General features: G+C 35.3%; 1 protein-coding gene and 1 long non-coding RNA gene across 3 annotated transcripts; one reads left to right on the top strand and one right to left on the bottom strand.

The window, feature by feature from the left end:
• Positions 1–365: 365 nt before the first annotated feature.
• LOC149549411 (uncharacterized) lies at positions 366–932 on the bottom strand. Its single transcript, XR_016354470.1, has 2 exons — positions 859–932; positions 366–709 (listed from the first exon to the last, which is right to left on the bottom strand). It is a non-coding gene; the product is annotated as an uncharacterized LOC149549411 (long non-coding RNA).
• Positions 933–7,210: 6,278 nt separating this feature from the next.
• LOC149549410 (PRA1 family protein B1-like) lies at positions 7,211–21,783 on the top strand. Of its 2 annotated transcripts, none has more exons than XM_089792794.1 (2): positions 7,211–7,921; positions 21,398–21,783. In XM_089792794.1, the coding sequence occupies exon 1, from the start codon at positions 7,262–7,264 to the stop codon at positions 7,907–7,909; it is 648 nt and encodes a 215-aa protein (XP_089648920.1). In that variant the 5' UTR covers positions 7,211–7,261; the 3' UTR covers positions 7,910–7,921; positions 21,398–21,783. The 2 variants fall into 2 exon arrangements, with proteins under 2 accessions (XP_089648920.1, XP_089648921.1); XM_089792795.1 differs by lacking the exon at positions 21,398–21,783 and adding an exon at positions 20,469–20,954.
• Positions 21,784–24,307: the final 2,524 nt, after the last annotated feature.

Genomic DNA, 24,307 nt, shown 5'->3' with positions numbered 1-24,307 from the left:
ATATAATTAGACTAAATATAGTTAATTATACAGTTAATTAAGACATGTCATTAAATATATGTTATATTGTTATGTACATCGACCATTAAAATTATATAGTTAATTACACTTAGATTAAGGCATTAAGATGAATAACTATACATATACATGTAAACTTGAATATTGAAAATATGAATAACATATAGAAACATGTGCATAACACATACATAAGTTACATAAAAGATGAATACATCAAAAGATCAATAAAATAGACGTCTACATAAAAAGATCAATAACATACACGTGCATATATCTGGAGAATATAATGTACCCATATTAAATGTATAAAAATAGATCATGTAGATCAAATGTCTAGAAATAACATATATAAAACATCAAAATCTCCATATAAACATGTATCTGGAAATAACATATAAAACATCATTTAGTGTCCATGATATAAACACGTATCTAGAAATAACATATAAAACATCAAAGTGTCCATATAAACCATGTATCTGAAAATAACATATAAGACATCAAAGTGTCTGGATATAAAATGTATGCATCTGGAAATAACATATAAAACATCAAACTGTCCATATAAATATGTATCTAGACATAACATGTGTGTAATAAAATAAAAGGCCACATATGATCTAATCAGCTACATCCCCCCTCCTGATCCTGGGCCTTGTCCCCAAAAGGGTCTATCAGCTGCATCTGAACCCTGTGTCAAATGATAACAAGTGAGCCATTTAATTATGTGTACAGACAAATTATATCAAGATCTACATGTATATAAATCAAAAAAAAAAAAAAAAAAAATATATATATATATATATATATATATATATATATATATATATTGTAACATACTTGGGACTCACGACGTGTAGGATCTGTCAGTGTCTGCAGATCAGCAAAACGTAACATACTATCACTCAAACCCTATAACACATACACAAAAACACACATATACATTAATTTAAACATATAGACATATTATTTACTATAATAAAAATAAATCTAAACATATAGAGATATTTACCGTAGCATTATGTAATGCTCTGTCGATCTAACTGATATCTGAATCATGTAATGAAAAAATAGTATCAGCATCCAAGTCAATAGTGCGGCCCTGATCTGAAAGCATGGAAGTAAATAGACCAGGCTGTATGGTGCCACTGAGATCCTGAGTGGGGGGGGGTGTTGTAGGGTCCTGAGTAGCTGGGGCTGGTGTTGTAGCCTGGGCCTGTGTAGCAGTATGAGTAGTAGAAGGTGCAGGAATGTCCTCCTGCCTTTGTGAATCCTCTGGGACTGCTGTACGTGACAAAATATGTCTAATCTGAGAGCTCATGTCACAAAGTGGAATCTCTGAGAGTGTAGATAATGCTCGATATGCATCTAAAAGATCAGATGCTAAATATGATGCCAAACGATGCAATGCATCCACCTCTAAGACTGCAAAAATGTCTACAGGAGAAGGTATGCCTGCAACTCCATAATCATCATCAACAGGTGTGCTAGATGATGCAGCTGTGGGAGTAGTACCTCGAGATCGTAGCATATATCGACTACATCAATCAGAAGAAATCTCGTGTAACTGTGTGGCGACGGTGGCGATGCTCGAAAAAATCTATGTCCTAATTGTGTCATTAGGAACACTCTCACCTGCAGTAGCCATCTGTGAACCTCTCGGCATAACCAAAAGGTTTGGACCCACCATTGCCCATTTGTTAATGGGCGCAGGAGTGTCCGCAGGTCTAAATCTATTAGAAAGTCTCCCTTGACCCTGCCCAACATGCCCTGGATAATCTGTATAGTCAACATCATAGTGTAAATGAAATTCTGCAAACAATTGTTTGCAGAAATATAGGGGGAACTCATCCTTCTGTGGCCATCTATGATGAGTAGCCAACCAACGAGGATACATCAATGGTGCAACGAGTGGATCAATATACTTTGTCGCAGAGTAGCCTCTGACTCTGCGACGATCTGCATAAGATGGAAACATAGTTTTCACCATGCCGGTGGAAACCTCAGTATCAATCTGTATGTACTTCATAGTGCCAGTGACACTGTGAGATAAAGAAGAATAAAATGTCTCAATGCTCATATCATCAAAAGGGTTGTATGATTCAACTGTCTGAATCATACGAAATAACTCCTCTCGCATCGCTATGACCTTCTCCCTATTAGGGAGGGTGGTAGAAGAGGAAAGCGAGGTATCCAAAACCTGCATAGCACGAGATAATCTCGCCACTGTATCTCTAAATAACTGTTGTCTATCATGTGTGGAGGTCGATCTACGTGCTGTACCAGACTTAACACTCTAACCCCCACCACGAACACTGGCATCCCCTGAGGATGTAGGAGCACGATCCCCAGAACCGGATGCCATAATGTATATATGAAAATAAATATGAGAATATGAATGTGAAGCTACAATCTGAGTGATAAATATCTAGAGATCTGCACATGCATATATATACAAATATAAACATACAAGTCTATTTAAATTAAAATAATCAAAAGTTAAATTTAATTTGAAACACATGTACATATAAATACACAACATTAAATGTATGGTGCTAAATGAACAATCATGTAACATACATATGTATTTTAAAACAAATTATCTTAGAGACCATATCTAATGTACATTGTAACGTGCTAATGCAAATGTGAAAAATAAATATTTGTACATGTACATGTATATGCAATAAAAATAAAATAAAATTTCTCGATTAAATGATAACTAAGTGCACACATGTACATACATGCAATAAAAAAATATAATTCTTGACTAAAATCTAAATTTTGATGTAAATGCTTTGATGATTATGGGGAGTGTAGATGAGAGTTAGGACATAGGGATAGAAAAATTTGTTACTAGATAAGTAAATGAGTTTAGTTAGCAAATGTTAATTTACAATTTAGAACTCATGACTTAATTTAGTAGTTTGAATTAGAGTTAAGAATGTTAATAAAGTAAATGGGATATAGTTTTATTAAGGTTGATAGTAAGGTCAGTCTATTATGTGCTAGTTTAAACATATGAATACCTATTACAACCTATAACAGACGTAATGACCTAGTAGGCGTCCCTAGGTCTCCTTAACATATATATGGATAAAAATACCTAGAAATGTATCATGAGGTCGTTATGTGTCATTTGATAATGTAAGAATCATCATTACCTAATAAGATCTATTATATCCTAATAATACATATTAAGAGTTATTAGAACCTAAAAAAAATAGTATGACCTATTACGACTCTTATGTCCCCTTAAGACACACATGTATGGATAACGTATTGAAAAACACAGTTGACATAAGTGATCTTAATGTGTTGTTTGGTAATGTAAGATTCATTATTACCTGACAATACCTATTATGTGCTAGTAAACATATGAATACCTATTACAACCTATAATAGACGTAATGACCTAGTAGGAGTCCCTAGGTCCCCTTAACATATATATGGATAAAAATACCTAGAAATGTATCATGAGGTCGTTATGTGTCATTTGATAATGTAAGAATCATCATTACCTAATAAGACCTATTATATCCTAATAATACATATTAAGAGTTATTAGAACCTATAAAAAATAGTATGACCTATTACGACTCCTATGTCCCCTTAAGACACACATGTATGAATAACGTATTGAAAAATGCAGTTGACATAAGTGATCTTAATGTGTTGTTTGGTAATGTAAGACTCATTATTACCTAACAATACCTATTATGTGCTAGTAAACATATGAATACCTATTACAACCTATAACAGACGTAATGACCTAGTAGGAGTCCCTAGGTCCCCTTAACATATATATGGATAAAAATACCTAAAAATGTATCATGAGGTCGTTATGTGTCATTTGGTAATGTAAGAATCATCATTACCTAATAAGATCTATTATATCCTAATAATACATATTAAGATTTATTAGAACCTATAAAAAATAGTATGACCTATTACGACTCCTATGTCCCCTTAAGACACACATGTATGGATAACGTATTGAAAAACACAGTTGACATAAGTGATCAAGTAATGTGTTGTTTGGTAATGTAAGACTCATTATTATCTGACAATACCTATTATGTGCTAGTAAACATATGAATACCTATTACAACCTATAACAGACGTAATGACCTAGTAGGAGTCCCTAGGTCCCCTTAACATATATATGGATAAAAATACCTAAAAATGTATCATGAGGTCGTTATGTGTCATTTGGTAATGTAAGAATCATCATTACCTAATAAGACCTATTATATCCTAACAATACATATTAAGATTTATTAGAACCTATAAAAAATAGTATGACCGATTACGACTCCTATGTCCCCTTAAGACACACATGTATGGATAACGTATTGAAAAACGCAGTTGACATAAGTGATCAAGTAATGTGTTGTTTGGTAATGTAAGACTCATTATTACCTGACAATACCTATTATGTGCTAATAAACATATGAATACCTATTACAACCTATAACAGACGTAATGACCTAGTAGGAGTCCCTAGGCCCCCTTAACATATATATGGATAAAAATAGGTCTAAAAATGTATCATGAGGTCGTTATGTGTCATATGGTAATGTAAGAATCATCATTACCTAATAAGACCTATTATATCCTAATAATACATATTAAGATTTATTAGAACCTATAAAAAATAGTATGACCTATTATGACTCCTATGTCCCCTTAAGACACACATGTATGGATAACATATTGAAAAACGCAGTTGACATAAGTGATCTTGAGTAATGTGTTGTTTGGTAATGTAAGACTCATTATTACCTGATAATACCTATTATGTGCTAGTAAACATATGAATACCTATTACAACCTATAACAGACCTAATAAGACCTATTATATCCAAATAATACATATTAAGATTTATTAGAACCTATAAAAAATAGTATGACCTATTATGACTCCTATGTCCCCTTAAGACACACATGTATGGATAACATATTGAAAAATGCAGTTGACATAAGTGATCTTGAGTAATGTGTTGTTTGGTAATGTAAGACTCATTATTACCTGACAATACCTATTATGTGCTAGTAAACATAAGAATACCTATTACAACCTATAACAGACGTAATGACCTAGTAGGAGTCCCTAGGTCCCCTTAACATATATATGGATAAAAATACCTAGAAATGTATCAGGAGGTCGTTATGTGTCATTTGGTAATGTAAGAATCATTATTACCTAACAATAACTAGTTGTTAAAATGAACATCATCAATATCTAAGTGTGGTTCATTCGGTTAGTAGAGGGCCTATGTTATGGTTAGAATGTGGTATGGGTTATGATTGTAGTTAATATAAGGTTATGTTAGAAGGTGTATTTAATGTCAAAATTAATTTCACCATAAGATCTTATTGTTTCACCTCTAGATCCATCAGGTTATGTTAGAAATTGAATAATGTTCCATAAAAGTTTGCTACATTTTGTACTAATATTTTTTTACATGTTTACCTCATAACCTAATATTTTTCTATATTTTAACCTAATGTTTTTCCTAATGTTTTTCTAAATTTTAACCTAATATTTTTCTATATTTTAATCTAATGTTTTTCCTAATGTTTTTCTAAATTTTAACCTAATGTTTTTCTATATTTTAACCTAATGTTTTTCTACACTTTTAACTAATGTTTTTCTATATTTTACCCTAATGTTTTTCCTAATATTTTTCTATACTTTTAATTAATGTTTTTCTACGTTTTTATCTCATGTTTAACTACATTTTTGCTAACAAATTAATTTAAATACCATTATAAAATAATATAAAATAATTAAAATAATTTAAACATATTAAAAAATAAACAATTTAAAGCATTTCACTCACAAAATATGTAAAAAACAACTATTTTAAGTATGATTAACATCTATTAATCAAAAAATATGTTTAAAAACTATTAAAAAATGGGGAGGAAAAAACCACCAACCAGTTACGGCCGAAACCCTTAACCCCCTCTCCAAACATTCAGGAACCGCAACAGTAACAATGATAGCCGCTAGAGGTTTGCGTCGGGTTTTATTGCGACTCGGAGTTTCGGCCGGAACACTTTCAACCGAATCGGTTTCGGCCAAAACAGTACGTGCCACGTAGGCACGCGTAACCACCACGTGTGTACGACCGGATCTGTTACGGCCGAAACCGTTCCGGCCGAAACGGTACAAGATATCACAAATGGTGACAGAGCTTTGTGCTTTTACCCCATGGCATTGTGAAACTTCCCTCTGAGAAATTTTCTTATGTTCGCATTTGTGTTCAAACAATCTTGTAACTTGATGTTCCATTTAGCTAAACATTTAATGTTTTGCTTTATCCATGTTTTCTTCTTTCGGTTAAGAACCTCTCTTTTCATAGTTTTCGACCAACGATGATCCTGCATGTTTTTAATTTCTATAAGTAACTAAGTAACTGGATTACCTTCGAAACCTCTAACAAAAAAGCCTCGACCTCAACCATAAGAATTTTATAAGGCACAAAACTCTTGACTTTGAGATTGCTTGTGATTAATTGTTTCTGAATTCTCTCTATTTGTCTCCACCCCCATTTTGACACGCCACCTCTTACACTTCGTAGCCATAAAGAACCACCTGTGTGACCAACAAACCAAAGAGAGTTCTCTTGGTTTTCTAGTCTCCTAGTTCTGCTGTCCTACATCTATTCTGGGGTAAAAATGAAGCTTTCCAGGCCCCTTGAATCCTTTTCGCTCTAGAAGTCTCCCAACTGAATTTATAATGGAAATCAATCCCAATATATTTGTATTCTTTCACAATTTCCAACAGTTTGCCTTCAAACATGAATGTGATATGCTTTTCTTTTCTCCTTAAAGAAAAAATCATAATTTTAGTAATGATCACCTCTATCCCAACTCAGTGACACATACCATATAGCAATAGCAATAACAATAAATAAAAAAGTTTATATGACTGTTTAACTAGGAGGAGACGTGGCATTCCACACTCGTAAAAGCTCCCCTACCCTACATATAAACGTTCTCGACCCCTCGTCGAAAATGTTACGTTTATTTTACGTTTTTCCATTACTCCGCGCTAACCACCAATGGTTCCCAATCGTAGGTAATCAGCCGATAAAAGGTCTCGCAATTCCCGGTCTTCAACGTTACGCGTATTCTTTGGGTTGAAGTTATATATCAAATCGAGGAAAAGAGTGCATAATTCATCGAATCGAATAGCAGATTGGGCATAGGTGTGGCGATCTGATCCAAGAGAATGGCAGGAACTCAGAGTACGCTTCCCATATCAGCCCCATCAGGGCAGGCGGCGGCTACAGGAGGAGGAGGAGGAGGAGGAGCAGGAGTACTAACAGCAACGCCGGCAGCCCGTGCCTTTTTTGGCCGGCTCTCAGAGGGCGCCCGTAACGCGTTGGCGCAACGGCGGCCATGGCTGGAGCTCGTGGATCGCAACTCCCTTGCAAAGCCAGAGTCCCTCTCGGAGGCTACCACCAGAATCCGCAAGAATTGGACTTATTTCCGCATCAATTACATGATCCTCCTCTCTGGTGTCCTCGCTTTCAGCCTCGTTTCTCACCCAGTTTCTCTGTTTCTCCTTGCCGTCCTGTTAGGCGGGTGGATCTTTCTTTATCTGTTCAGGACCGAGCCCTTGGTGGTGTTAAACAGAACGTACGGCGACAAGGAGGTGCTTGGCATCATGTCCGTGCTTACCATTGTTATAGTCTTCTTGACCAGCGTTGGCTCACTGCTTATTTCGGCTCTCATGGTCGGATTGGCTATTGTTTGCGCGCATGGGGCTTTCAGGGTTCCTGAAGATTTGTTCCTGGACGAGCAGGAACCGGCGGTTGGCTTCCTTTCTTTCCTCGGCGGTGGGGCTCCTCAGCCATCCATTGTCAGCCATGTCTGAGATATGCTTTAGGTATATTCATGCCCCCTTTCGTTTTAAGGGAAATCATGCTTAGGGTGCTTTGTAGATTTTTTAGTTGAATTTCTTTCCTGCATGATACATACGAATTGAAAAAATGATTTTCCCCTAGGAACGATGCGCGGCCATTTTTAAAGTTATATCAAGAATAGTAAGATCTCCGCATCAGATGCCCAGATCTATGTTTGGGATCTATCTAGTTGGCCGTTTGGGGAAATTTTTAGAAATCGGATTAAATACGGAAACCCTCTTACTAAGATGAGGGTTTCTTAAATTTAATTTTGTATGTTTTGTTATTCCTGTATCTGTGCACTTTGTGTTTAATAACCTGAAAACAGGCTTCTAAGATGATGTCTATTGTAACATATATCTCAATGCATGTAATTGCACCAAGATCTGTTTCACACAAATGCGCGTCCAACTGAATAAATGGTTTTACTGGGCATTCTGTATATTTTAGGGCCTCATGTAAAATTTATGGTAAATTTGAAGGAAACTGGACTGAAATGAATTTTTAAAAAAAGATTTAGGCAGACTTATTCTAAATCTGGTTAGCATTGCACTCGAATTCCCTCAAGTAATGATGAGCAATTACAACCTACACTTTTCCTTGCCGTTTCCCATTTATTAAAGAGATATTCAAAAAGTTGTTCTGATTGTTTTCCGACATACGCTTAATTCTTTTCCCGTTCATGTTACTTCTCAAGAGCAGAAAAATAAAAGCATGGGCTAAGGATAGGGCATATAAAGATATTCTTAGAAAGTCTTGGGAATCGAGATGCCCTATTATTCTCTTATTCCCCTACTATTCTATGGGTAGCGGCCTCCTGCCTGACGCTCTCTACATTTTGACTGAGCGTCGACCTGCCCTTGCCCTTGCTCTTGCCCTTGCCCTTGTTATAGTAGGGTAGGGTAGGGCAGGGTAGGGCAGTTTGTGCCCAGATGCGGTTCTGCTACTAAACAATAAGCACAATTGCTTTGCTTTCACTGACAATGTGCGTATATTATATGAAAATTATAACAAATTGCCTAAAGGCTCTATTTTGGTAATACAAAATGACAGAGACCTAGGTTTACATTTACAATTAATTGTCGTTAGGTAAATGAGGACTAGAGTCTTGATTACACATAATAGAGTCTTGATTACACATAATAGTAATGTGAGGTACTAGCTTATTTAATGGTACACCAGCTTGCTTCTAATGAGCGTCTCAACAGCTATCCATGTGGCACCTTTGGGATCAATATCCCACCACGTGATCGAGTTTGACAATACTAAGTTTGTCAATCCTGAAGTTGCAAGGCTTCATGCATATCCAGTAACTTTCCAATTGTTGATAACTTGATAGATTGGTTGAAGTTGTATATGGACCCATTCCTTATCATGGTAGAGGAACTAGCAATATGTGTAAAGAGGTAAATGAAAAGCATCTTCATCATCATGGCATCTATGTCATGGCCACCATCAAGTAGGGTTGTATTGTGCTAATCTATCTGTATCTGACTTTACCTTTGCTTTATTGAATGCTAGAATTCAAAGATTGAGAATGATAATCCATTGTGATTGGAGACGAATTGCCTGGTCAAAGCTTTACATCTTTTGAAGGATGTTCATGAACCCTTTCATCTTGTTAGAGAGCTTTACATCTTTTGAAAGACCTTCATTCCAAGGAGGCTCCCAGTCAGCTAGTAGTGCATAGTAGCATACCATTTGGGATTTGGAGCAAAGGCTGCCTTATGAAGAGATGTTTTCATTGTGCTCCAGTGTTGTGTCACAATGGGCCTAATATGCTTCTCATGTAGTGTTAAATTAGGATGCTTCTTATGAATAGCTTGCGTCATTTGGCTAAGAATGTTGTTAAAACTATCATTATTATTCTCAAGATGATGGGAGTTTGTATTAGCATATGTGGAAGTGAAATGTTACCTTTGGAAAGTGCCAAGGTTGCATGGGTACGTGGGTACGGGAACGGGAACGGGTACGGGAGCGGGTACGGGTACGCATATTTTTCAAAATAGGGGACGGGGGTACGTGTGTAAGCCTAATTTTTTCTATATAATTAATATTTTATAGAAAATATAAAAATCAAAATATCTGTCATGAGTCATGACATTGAGCATTCAAAACAAGAAATTTGAAAATATAAGCCATAAGTCAAATATATATATATATATATATATATATATATATATATATATATATATATATATATATATATATATAAATATGCTATTGCTGAATGTTTAAAGTATTTTTCATAATTGGGGACGGAGGTACTTGGGTATGTCAAACTTCTTAAAAATTACACTTCTATATTTATAAAAAATCTGATTTTATGAGTCATGACAATGGTTTTTCAAAACAAGAACAGTGATAAAGTTTGCAAATGTAATGTACTGTTTTCAGTTTCATATGTTTGAAATAATAATACATGATAAATGCTTAGATGCATAACAAAGAAGGCAGACTTTAAACATGAACAAGAAGATCCTAAACCATATGACAATGACATATTGCAAATGATAAACTTTTAACTTGAACAGTGATAAAGTTTATTGTTAATGAGTATCAAAGTTTCAAACTGATTTGGTATTGAATTAAGTTTGATAAACAAGAAGCTAATACAAAAACAAAAAACCAAAAAAAAAAAATCAGAATCTTAATCAAGGTCCTTAGCTATGATGCTCTCCACCGAGTACCCAGTACGTGGGATATGTGTACCCGGTACTTGGGTACGTGGGTACGAGTACCCATGCAACCTTGAAAAGTGCCTTTCAAAATTATTGTATGCCTATAACTTCCCAAAGGGTAATGTGCCCCCCCTCCTCTTTCATGCAAGTATATTTGCATTCTAATGTGGCCATTCTTTGAAATTCATGTGACTGCCTGATAAAACCATTAGTGTTGGAAAACAATTCTTAACTGTTTGTTTGGACTTACTCTTGGCCATCTGAATCTCTTAGATTTGTGTTTAGGGCCTTAGGCATGTAAGCGATTAAGAAGAAAAGGAGAGGTGTGGTCCTGAGCCATATATGAATTGAAGAAAAGAGAAGAGACAGCACCTTCTGCAGAAAATATAACTTTGGTGTGAGGTGTTATTAACAGCTTCTATTGACATAGCTGGAGGATGACTACAATGAACTAAGACTGGTGTTCATATACAGCGCAAAAGGCATTGGACTCTTGGGGGTTGATTTATATCACAAGCTCGGAGTTGAGTATCAGAGCTCAGTAGTCATGAGTCTTTTAGATGCTGGTTTCACTACTTTAATAACTTTTGTGAAGTTCATTTTTTTTAAAAGGATCTTTTTTATTGGTTTTCCTCTTCCGGGGTTTTAACCCTGGACATTTTCTCATATTGCTGTGTCATGTTGTATGGTCTGTTCTTGCTGTGTAGTGTTTCAGATTAGTAGGAAATGTATCTATGTTCATGTTAGTTCATATTTTTGAATTTCACTGTACATTCATTGCATGTTTGTATCATTTCATAGTGCTTTATATTGAGCATGAAACTTCAAATAAAATATGAAAACATAGATAACTGTGCGTGAAACAGAACAGTCGCACTAAGTTATCTTATTCACATAAATTTTTAACAGCATATGTAATCACTTGCATGGTTGGTGATGTATACGAGTAAATGTATTTTTGCAAACAAAATATTCACAAAAGAATTAAACTCAATTGTGATTTGAAATTAAAATCATAATTTTTCTAAACTTAAAGTAAAATGTATGCAATTCTTGTTTTGATTTAATAATTTTGCAATTCACCTCAAAATGGACCAATAATTATCATTGAGGATGTTTTGTTTGTGCCTTTCCAACAATTGTGTTGGCCTTTGATGACCCACCCCGCTCATCATTAAGCATCATCAATTACAATGCCTCCATAAAGTCGACCATCCGCTCTAACAAGATGAAATGTTGTCATATCTTGTCTCCATAGGTTTGAGGATCTCTTTGAAAAAGTCAATAAGAGAATGAATGAATTGTGATTTCAGCAAATGAGCATTTTTATGTTTGTAGGTTCTACCACAACTGCCTACATTTGATCTAGCTTCCAATGTCTTTCAAAATTTTGGTTCAAAAAGGTGTATTTTTAACTAAGTTTTCGATTTAGTTGCATATACAGATGTGAGGCAAGAATAGGGTGCATGGATGCATGATTTTTTGGGGGTTTGGATTTGTGTGTGTGTGTGTATATGCAAATAAATGCAAGAAATATACCAAACCAAATCATTCGATAATATGATACTTCATCATTGATCAAGATAAAAATTAAATGCCAAATTGATAGTTGACCAATATTCAAATTGAAATAACTAATAAGTCATATCGTATGTGTGTCTATGTTCACAATTTTAATGCAAATCAAAAAATAATTACAATCACAAAATCAAAATTTAAGTTCATGATCAAGTGTTCATCAATCAGGATTCAAGATTCACTAATAAGAATCATAAGGAACCCTAAAAAAAGCCTTCATCTTCAATTGTTGCAAGTTCCAAATTGTGTGAACACAAACTGGTTCCACTTGTTTTATATTCACGATGTGTTGTTATGTTATCATCTTCATCATCAGTTATGATTGTAGTGGCTCTAGTAAGGTCTTGAATTGGTGCATTGAAGTTGGCACACTTAGGAAAGCTTGGCTGCCCCTTCCTTGTATTAACCCTCTTTATGTGACAACAGACTAAAGTTGGTATTAATGTAAATGGAGTCTTTAGCTCCTTTTGAGCCAAACCAAGAACATTTCTTGGAGTGGGTAAAGGAGTATTTCCTCCAATTCTGTTCAGTTGTAGAAGAATTTGCAATTTGGACAATGTTCATAAAATTTAAAATAAAAATGAAAAACAAATTAAAGAATGTTAAGCACTAAATTATAGAATACAAGTGGTAAGCAAAATATAAAAAACTTACTTGTGAGATGACCTTGATTGTAAGAGGTTTTAGATGTTTGAATGACTGATTATAGAGGTAACACAATGTGATAGCTTCTATGTCACTTTGGTCTCTTATTGCAATTGGACTAATTTTTACTCTTGAGGCAAATAAGCCAAATTTTGTTCCAACGTTTTGGTGCATTGCTTCATCTTGGAAGAGTTTTTCAAAAATTTGTATCCATTAGTAGCTTCTTCATCATCATCTAGTGCTACTCTATTTGGTATAGCAAGTATTTCCCCACTATAGTACTGTCTAGAGATGGGGCATATCCAAGGGGGTGCAATGGGGTGGCCATCTTTTCCCAGTTACGATGAATGTTTCCTCTTTACAACACATGGCATCACATTCTATGGGGTCTTTCTCATGTGTTTGTATGGCAAGTTTTATCTTCTCGACCATTGTGTCCATGTCATCATAGACATTCCCAAACAAGGTTTATCTTCATCAACAAAGAAAAGCTTAGTCATGATAAGCTTGGTGAAACCGAAATACAAATTGCACATGAGCCTACCAACTGTCATATAAGACCAATGCCTTGACTTTTTGGAACCTAAATATGCCCCTTGCATCATGACAAGTTGCCCTTGCGCCATGACAATTCGTCTCATAACAACAAAGTGAGATGCATTGATAAAAGGAAGACAATAGAATGAGATGCAAATTGAGTCTCAACAACTTAAGCAAGTTAGTAATAATATATCAATAAATATTAAGCCAAGTTATATACAATTTGATAATTTAACTTGACATAAAATTTATTAGAAATTAATTAAATAAACAAAATTAGTAATTAGTAATTACAATTTACCTTCACAACTTCAATTCGGAGAATGATCTGAATTTCGATTGTGACATTAGAGGGTTCGCCACAAACATTTGTATCTCCTCCCTCATGATTATATTTGTTGCATCAAATCTATTTGCCCCTTGACTAAAGCACTTTTACCCCTACAATTTTTTGCATTGTCTGTAATCACCTCGACAACATTCTCACTAGAGATGGATTCATGTTGAATCACTACTCATGAAACATGGATCAATGAGTTTGACTCAAAATCACACAATTAAATCATGATAGCAATATCACAATGTGACTTGCTGTGGAAATTATCTCCTACTTATCAACATTCTCACTACCCATCATCTATGTGGCCTCAATGACAATTTTCGAAATGAATTGTGCATCTCTCACTTCCCCTTCACAATCAACTGCCCTAAAAAACATTGCCTCTCTGGGGAGCTCCACAATCACATTAATCAATGGACATTTTCTTATATCTTTCCATACATAGGATACAATAGGAACACTCAGTTTTTCAAGAATTTCTAATTGGTTGAAGATATCTTTCTTTAGAAGTCCTCTCTTTTTGTAATAGAGTGGTACACACCTTTGTATGCTCTAGACTTGTGTAATCAGCCAATGCTTTATTGATGGCCTACCACTATCTACTTCCAATATGGTGATCTCACCAAGTTGAAAGGAAGATCATTGACATAGAGGGAATGTGAAAATGCTGTGTCCAATAGATCTCTTTTGCGGCCGATAAGCTCTACTTCTCTTTCTTTCGTTATTTTGACTTGCAAGAATGGGTGTTTGGAGGATACAACTGGTTCAATGGGTAATTTCATTTTTCTCTTCGGATGTAGGTCAATAAGAAGTTTGTTCTGATCTTCTAACCAATTTATCAGCCTCTTCTTCTTCTTTTATATACTGTGCTAGTTTTGCATTAGAAAACCCCTTTCCATCTTTGTTTTTGCTCATTTCCATTCCTTTACTAGAAGGTCTTATAAAATGAAGATTGACTTGAAAATATGAGCTATTGAATGATTTTATACAATCACATACATTATAGTTCTGGATATAGGACCCACCTCCTGAAACTTGTGATATTTGTTAGGATTAGAGAGACATAAATAACAAGTAAATGGAAATATAACCAATATCACAAAGGAATAAAGCACAGAAACAAACAGAAATAGACTGAAGAACTTATCCTGGGAAAACCTCTTCAACTTGAAGGGGAAAACCCAGCCACACCAGAAAGTATCTCTTTTACTGATACTAAATTTTCGAGTACAATGCTTTCCACTTAATACAATATCACAAAGCAATCACACACACAAATATATAGAATTGAGAGACTCTTCAAATCACAACCGAAGGTCTCTTCAATTTCGAAGTACAAGTCTTCGTATTTCTAAACACGACTCTTCACACGACACATCTCTTCATATAATAGTATCTCAAATATTAGTATAAATATCTCTCTAGCCATTGACACAATACAGAGGTATTATCTCAATTTCAACATATAGCAAAATCAGAGATTAGGGTCTCTATTGCAGCTACGGTCTTCAACACTTATTACGTTCATCATTAACAAAATCACTCTATAGTAATTCTCTACCTAGGAGGGTGATACCTAGTTTATCTTGTCTGGGGGCCCCATAGAGACAGATGACCATAGAAATAGATGATATTTGTAGCTTCCAATATTTGTTTGAAACATGAAAAATATTTCACATGAAATGGGACTGGCATAAGAAAAGGAAAAATTAGTAGCTCTTCTTTTTTCTTTGATAGAAGCTTTCGAATCTTAACAGCGACATTATGTATAAGCATATTGATCACTTGGTCTCTATTTGGTGCCATGACCCTTCAGGAATAACCTAGACACCTTACCCATCATAACTATGGTTATATTTTCACAACATTTTATCCTTTATTGAGCTACACACCAAAAATCAAGTTAGCCATCATAACTCTTATATTTTCACAACATTTTATCCTCTGTTGAGCTACACACTAAGGGTGACCGTAATCCTACGTGTTGCTGCCCCTATAATTCTTGTTGCACATATTGTGTAATTAATCTGTTTTGCTCCTAATATTTTTTTTCTGGCTTTTCTATATAGCAGTTTGATGGATGGCCACACCACTCTACCCACTCACAATCAAGAATGAAACAATATGAAGATAGAGATGACAAAAATGCTTCATAAAGCATCCATTAATACTTGAAAATTCACTACAAGAGCTTACACTTGAAGAGCTTCTATTTTTCGAATTTGATTACAAATGATAATAAGCCTTGCTTAAATAGGCACTTACCACCCCATGCATGGCTTATCCACAATCTTTTAGAATTCCTCCTACACAATATCCACAACCTTCTAAAACTTCCATAACCTTCTAGAATTACAACTAAGCACCACCATGTGGCCCAATTAGAAAATTACATTTCTTTTATGGATCACAACAAATATTAAATGCAAGATTTAAGAAACTTTCCACAAGCTTCTAAGATGCCACCTACACACCTCGATTAATGTAATGACAACTATTTTTTTTTTTTTTTCTATTTATGCCACCTATGCATCTCGAAAATAAAAATCCTCTTTTCCTTTCTTTTCTCCTTTTTATTTTTTTATTATTTCTCCTCTAATTTTCGTCACTTTTCTCTCTCCTCCAGAATTTTTTTTTTTAAAAATTTTTTTTATTTTATTTTTGCCTTTTTCTTTTTCAATTTTTTTTTTTTTTTTTTTCCAATAATTTTCCAATGCAAGATGCTCCTGCATCAGACTCCCTCGGTAGATAGAAAAGTGTGTCCCACACTTGGACGCCAAAAAGAAAATCTACAACCATCTTCATCTTCACCAAAGGCTTCCACCTCAATAGGGACAACAAAACCACCATGCAAATCCTCCACATCTGCATTACTCTATCAAACACTAGAATCTCAACCATCCAATCAACATGCTCATTCCCAGGAACAAACTGAACATAATGCTTCATTAGCAAACTCCCATTCACATCAACAACTAGTGAATCCACACCAGCAACAACAAACCCCGCATCAGCAACAACAAACTTCATATCAGCACCAACATGTAGATCTCCATCAATACATGCCAAACTCTCAACACCAGCAACCTCATTGCTCACAACAAGATGCTCTGCAATACATAACTCACCTCCAACAACTGGATCATCCACCTCCAAGTGCTCCATAATCTCCATTTCAGATTCAACCAATTGATCATGAAAACCAATCTCGATCCCAACATCAATAACATTAGGAATATCTTCAGCAACAACCTCTAGTTGCTCTGCAGGTTCTGCATCAGGCTCCACAAATTGATCAGCAAAACCATCCTCTTCCACCTTGACCTTCTTAGCTTTAGCATCCAACCGGGCAAACATCTTAGAAAAATTCCTCTCCACTATATCATGGATTTTCGCAATCATCTTAGGGTCCAATCCTCTTGGAGCCATATCCCAAGATCTTCGTAAACCCTCTGCAACAAATCCTTCCTACACTCCTTGTGACAACCTTGAATTGTTTGCAAGTCAGATCGCAACCTGCCACCTCGCACGAACAATCAGGAACCACATCACAAGTCTAGGACAACGAATTTGCAATCCACAAGCTCTGATAAACTTTGCCCAACCAAGGTCCTGGTACAAACTGCCTCACACTTCGGCAATCTGCTTGTACACTCAGGAACTCCTGCTCTGATACCACTTGATGGAGGGCCACACCACTCTACCCACTCACAATCAAGAATGAAACAATATGAAGATAGAGATGACAAAAATGCTTCATAAAGCATCCATTAATACTTGAAAATTCACTACAAGAGCTTACACTTGAAGAGCTTCTATTTTTCGAACTTGATTACAAATGATAATAAGCCTTGCTTAAATAGGCACTTACCACCCCATGCATCGCTTATCCACAACCTTCTAGAATTCCTCCTACACAATATCCACAACCTTCTAAAACTTCCATAACCTTCTAGAATTACAACTAAGCACCACCATGTGGCCCAATTAGAAAATTACATTTCTTTTATGGATCACAACAAATAGTAAATGCAAGATTTAAGAAACTTTCCACAAGCTTCTAAGATGCCACCTACACACCTCGATTAATGTAATGACAACTTTTTTTTTTATTTTTCTATTTATGCCACCTATGCACCTCGAAAATAAAAATCCTCTTTTCTTTTCTTTTCTCCTTTTTATTTTTTTATTATTTCTCTTCTAATTTTCGTCACTTTTCTCTCTCCTCCAGAATTTTTTTTTTTAAAAAATTTTTTATTTTATTTTTGCCTTTTTCTTTTTCAATTTTTTTTTTTTTTTTTCCAATAATTTTCCAATGCAAGATGCTCCTGCATCACAGTTGCAAATTTTCTAGGATTCAGTGGGCCCTTCACATCAGTTATTTTAGAAGAGTGGAAGAGGCATTCAAATGAGTTATATGAGTCAGACTTATATCTTATTTACCTATGTCAATTCACACCCAAAAGAGCCCTTAGGATCTTTTCATGCCTTGTTTGTTGGATCTCAATCTCTTCACCATTTTAACCCTTACTACCACTTAGTGTGCTCTGTTGCAAGCACAGCTACAAGTTAAAATGTTAGAATACTATAAAATGTTATCTCAATTGTATGAGACTTCTAAAGAAACAAAACAAATTAAAAAGGATTTGTACAAATAATCAATAGGTGATAAACTCACCTCAAACTCAAGGATGTAATTCTGATGCTCTTGATACTCATCTCTGTTCCTTTTTGTTTATCTCCTTGCAAAAATTACAATGGCAAATGAGGCAGTCTTAAGTTTTTAGCTCTTAAAAGGTCTTATTAGGTTCATACTGTTTTTTTCACAAATTTTTAATGTGTATATTGTGGATGGGCTGTAGGGGATGGCTGGCTGTACCTGGGATGGTTGGGGATGCTTAGACTCTAGGTGGTCTTTGGCCATCCTTTTCTGTCACTACTGTTTTTGGGGTCTTGAGCATACATCTTTCCTTTATCCACCGTTTTTGTTCACTGTTCCATGTTACATGGTGTTTTAGTGATGGGGGCAGGGGAATGACATGGGGCACATGTTTATGAACGACACAGTCTGTGTGTGTGTGTGAGAGATTTCTACGAATTAATTGACAGCAACTACATTAAAAAACTCTGGCAGGGGAATGGCATGGGACATGTTTAATAACGAGTGTGTGTGCGTGTGTGTGTTAGAGAGATTTCTACAGATTAATATGATATCAGCAATATAAGATGTCACTGTTAAATTGACGGTGGATGATGTGTGCAGAACCCTGCATACCGACCACATTAAAAACTCTGTTTTATCTGCACCTCTTACACAAAAATACACACTTCATATGCAATTCAAACTATTGCGTCTAGTGTTAACTCTTATATATCTTACATAATTATCTATTAATCTGAATCCTAATATATTCATTGCTGTTTATCTCTGCTGCTGCAATCACCGCTGTCACTTTGTTATCGGTGTTATCCTGCTGTCAAGATATGTTTGTTGATGCTGTTATAATTGTTGTCATGTTGCACTACTGTTATAAAATTTTAATGCTTTCATATTATAACAGGTTTTTTCAATGTTATGAATGATTTTATTCCAAAAGCATAATAAAACCAAAAAAAAAAAAACCTTGTTTTTGGGGCATTTCGGCTGTCCCTGGTCAAGTGACATTGTGGGGAATGTCAAATGCCCCCATGGTGTTAATGGTTACTAAAGCAAGTTTTGGAAATTTACAAAGATTTTAATAATTTTCTCCTGCAGTCCCACTGTACCAAAATGCTATTGGGTATGAGGATGGCAGATTGATGGCTTCAGATGCATCCTTGTGGAAGAAAAACATGATACAATGTTTTTTAGCAGTAAACTTTGTCACTGTTCAAGTCAGCAGTTTACCATTTGCAATATGGCATTGTTCTATAATTTATGCTCTTCCTGTTCATGTTTAAAGTCTGCCTTTTCCATTATGCATCTAAACATTTATCATATATTATTATCATTTCAAACATATTGTAAATTTATAACTGAAATCAATACATTACATTCACAAACTTTATCACTGTTCTTGTTTTGAAAAACCATTGTCACTACTCATAATTTTGGTTTTTCTAGAATATATTAAATTATATAAAAAAAGGTTTGATGTACCCAAGTACCTATGTCCCTTACTTCGAAAAATATTCATACCCGTACCTGTACCCTAAGTACCCAAGTACCCCCATCCCTGTGCTACCTTGAACTATTTTCAGATCATAGCTTGACTGTGTCATAGAAAGTAGCTTGTTCAAAAATAAGTGTGGTTACCCATGTTTGGCTTAAAAAGTAGCATAGAATATTTTTGGCAGGAATTTTTAAAAGAAATTGTCAGCTTGAGTACTTAATTTTTGAGTTTTGGCATATTCAGACACAATTATTTATTTTTCGGACAATCCTATAATATGTAGTTTCTTCTACCAAAAAATAACTTGAGCAGCCTTTTCATTTGTTCAAATTTATGGTTGAATATCTTTAAGTGGGTGCTACTATTTCTGGCTATCCTTTAATGAAATTAGAATCAACAAGTAATATACTATTTTGGGACATGGGTGTGGAATTCTAAATTCTTCTCCTCCGAGTAGGTTTTCTCTTCTGGTTTAGGTTGAACCTAGAAACTATTCTATGTAGGAAATTTTCTTAAAAATTTCAGTATGCGAGCTTTGTTTTCCGTTATTAAGCATACTTCTGATTTTTGAAATAATATGTGTTTGATGTTGTAGATTAATGCACCAGAGTGTTCTGTGATGCTCATTTCACATGCCTATATCTATGTTTGAGGGGCTCTAAAAATGTGATTATGGCAATTGCGAAGGAAATAGGACCAAGGAGGAATTCTATTAATGGTTAGGATATGCCATTCTTATATGCAAATGGGTTTCTCCAAGTTTGGTGTAAAGGGAATTAAATACATCTGCTGTGTAAAATTGTTGAATAAAGTCCAAGAAGATGGATTTCATGAAGATTTCTGCAAAATGCATAGAAACTATAGTTGCAATTATAGGTATTTAAAATAATTTTTTGATACATAAGAGATGGTATATATTTATATATATAAAATCTGTGTGTGTTTGTGCCAGTGGACCCAAATTGGATTTTAAAATTTGGTTGTACTGGTGAACCGGTTCTTCAAACATGAACTCGAATCCAAACCCAAAATGTAAACTTAGACAATATCCTAATGAATCTATATGTTAATTCTTTGGTAATGTTGAGATCTGTATTTTAGGGCTTTTGTGACTTTGAGTTTATAACTTCATAGTGATTTGAAGGAAGATGACCTGAAAATGGAAAAAATAAATATTTTGTGCTAAAAATTATTTTGGACGCTTTTTAACATAGCTGTACCCGTAAAAAGCTGCAGGCTTGTGCCCATAAAATGTCACAGATCAATGCTCTGCAAAATTACTGGATGCACATATTACCTTCAAAGCTTTATACTTTTTAGTGTGTTGCATCAAACCTTGAAATGTTAACAGATAGCGTAACAGCCAACAAACAGGTTTCAGTATTCTGTTTTGTGGTATTTAATTGCTTGTGTCGTGCCCAGTATGGTAGAGGTAAATGAAATTGAATTAAAGGTGTCAACTGCTTTATGTTTGAACAAGCAAGCTTTAATTTCTTTAACATGGAAGTCTGATCTATTTTGCAGTTTGGAGCAAGGTGTTATAAATACACAATTCACTCTTACCTTTTGGCAGAGCTGTGGTACGTGGGTGTTAAATTGAAGTCAATCTACTAGTACAAGCATTGCAAAGCAAGGCGATATTTCTGTGGACATGCCACACGCAAATGAATCTTTACATTTTCAGTTCAGGAAACTGAGACATTCTGATACACGGCACATTCAATGTAACCTGTGTAGACTGCCCTTGTAAGATCTGAGTTTTGTTAGAAGTATGACTGCCATAAGTAGGACTCATATTATCAGTTAAATTGATATTTCACTTCATGACCATTATTTCAATAAATTGCTTTTCTTTGAGGGTTGTAAGGACTATTCTTTAATTTGATTAATCTCTGTTAAATTTTATTAAATTCTCGTTTCAAGAGTTTGTTTTGGTTATACATTTTGTTAGTTTCAAGAGTTAGTGCATGGTTATTATACATATTGTTGTACGTTACTTGTATTAGAGTTTGTATTTAATTGTCAACTCTGTTGGAAAATAAATGAGAATTGGTTTCATGATTTCATTGCACGTGCTTCAAGAATTTGCTTTGTAAACATTGTCATGTTGCAAAGAAATAAAACTTGAACGCTTCATATTATGCAGCCTCTCATTTCTATTAAATGCAATTGTGTGACTAACTGAAAGGAAAGTGTCCTGGTATACAGATGCGTTGGTAGAAATCAGGATCTTAGGTTACTAACTATTACAGTTAAATATAACATTATTAATAAAATAATGAATCATCAAGTAAAAATTGAAATGGGCGATGGAGACTACATCATGTACGTGTGACTGTGGGTATGGGTTCAAAATATAGAAATTGAAGAAAAGAATATGTTTTTAGAATGTGACGTGGAAGCTGAGTGCATTCCGAGGCCGGTTGTGTGCGAACTCTTGCAACAAGGTGGATACCAAAGAAATAATAATTTGACAAGGTTCAAGAAAACGATCGTCTGAGGAGAGCTACAACCGAGAGCTGATGAGAGAAAACTTGGGGGCCTGGCAAGGTAAAAAGGGCAAGGGGAATATCCTTGAACAAAATTGGGCTAGGATGCGTAGCCCACGGAGCAAAATCTCAATTAGATCTATTACAAGAATCCAAGCTTTCACTTGGATCTATTTCAAGAATCCAAGCTTTCTTCCAAAGAATTTGAAACTTTTGTCGGACACTACAAAGTGTAGAATGACATATTCAATGGCCCTGGATTTGGAGGTCTTGGGGTGAACTGCTAGCTCAATAAAATTTTGATCAAACCCCTAAACATCAATCTATACTGGATGAAGTTACCAGCTGTAAAGCCTCTCATCTGATCGCATTCTCTGCGTATACAATAATAAGGCCATATAAAAATTCCAGACAAGGAAGCCTTTGGGATACACTTAATTAATTGTGACATAGAAATTGTTCTAGAGAAGTACATGTTGGCAAATGTGAATGCAATCTTTGACCCGAGTGAGAATTTAGGAGAGGCCTAGGAAGGGTGACACAATCTCAGGTAGATTTCTTCACGAACCTTGTGTCACAATCTGAGGTAGGTTCAATTCTCTGATAATTGGATGTGTTCCTCCTTTCAATTTGCTATCTAGATTAAGTTAATTTCCAGAGCGGATCATTTTCCTGTGGAACTTAACATCAATGAAGAACCCCCTAGATGATCTGCTCATTTAAATTCCAAAAGATGTGGTTTGGTTTTTGAAGGCAAGACATAAAAAAGATCTCAATAACATATTCATAGAAAAACATAAAAAAACTGAAGAGACGACAAAACTGAGTAAAAAGTGATCTGCAACAGAATGACACATACATAATATAAACTTCTCAACATGCAAATCTTTCTTTCCGTGCCTCTAGATTTGCCATTAATTATTTCATTAGATTAAAAGCCTCATTTTCAAGATGACAACTTGCTAAGTTTCAAAGGTGGCAACTGAAGAGGTGAAATACAAAGGTTCAAGGCGATTTTCTAGAGTTTATTCGAGTAATTCAAGGTAAATTTCGTACGGCCCTACGCAATATTGTTTTCCTGTAGTTTATTTGTATAGAAGTACATTTTTTTGGTAGAGGTCAGCTCTAAATTCTTTTGGTAGTGGTCATGGTAGGAAGTGTAAGGGGTACCTAATTATAGATACAAACTGTAAAGGAGTAAATTTAGAAGCCATCTTGACCCATTTGTGTAATTGAGTAGATACACCCCATTACAATGAGATTCTTGACGGTGGTCTATTGTCAACCATGACCTTTCCACCAACTGTTATAAGCCTTGAATTAGTTCTGGAATGCATAAGACATTATGACATCAGGTCAAAATGTTCTAGGGGGAAAGATGACGAAGTGTAGCTCTACACTAATCGAGAAACTATCATGTTAGTCTTCAAATTCCCCAATGAAACCTTCTTTGATTATACCCCCACTTAATCCTTAGTCGTGTTTAACGAAGTTCTTGAGAAAAATCGTAGTGACATAGCTATGTCTTGGACATATATTCTAGAAGGGAGGTTCATGTTTGCCCAAAAGTTTGATCAAGGATCACATGAAACCCTATATACACAACTTGGTGGTGCTTTTGTGAAGAGTGTTTTATGGCTCCCACTCGTGGCCCTGTTCCAACTCGCGTTCCTATTCCCACCCAAGGGCGATTTCAAAATGGGTTTGCTCCTGCCACGGGATCCTCTGTTGTTCCCGTGTCTGCTCTTGCTGCGAGTTCTTCTGATGCTCTAGGGGATGCTGTCAAGCTTGGTGTGGAGGGTGTGGTGTGGCCGCTTCTCCTGCATTTGGGCGCGCTCCAACCAAATAAATTATTGCAGCTGTGTGAGCCCTTGAGCATGTTGTAGATTCATTTGTTGCAACGTCAGTTTCTGTGGGGGTAGGGTTTGTTTGCTCGCATTTCCTG

This window comes from Cupressus sempervirens, chromosome 7 (assembly GCF_028749045.1).
Source record: "Cupressus sempervirens isolate cs-2001-9-10 chromosome 7, ASM2874904v1, whole genome shotgun sequence".
NCBI lineage: Eukaryota > Viridiplantae > Streptophyta > Pinopsida > Cupressales > Cupressaceae > Cupressus > Cupressus sempervirens.
This window is presented reverse-complemented; position numbering and strand designations above follow the sequence as displayed.

What these genes read in the sequence shown, in the direction of transcription:
- LOC149549410 (XM_089792794.1), top strand. Translation starts at nt 7,262, where the DNA reads ATGGCAGGAACTCAGAGTACGCTTCCCATATCAGCCCCATCAGGGCAG.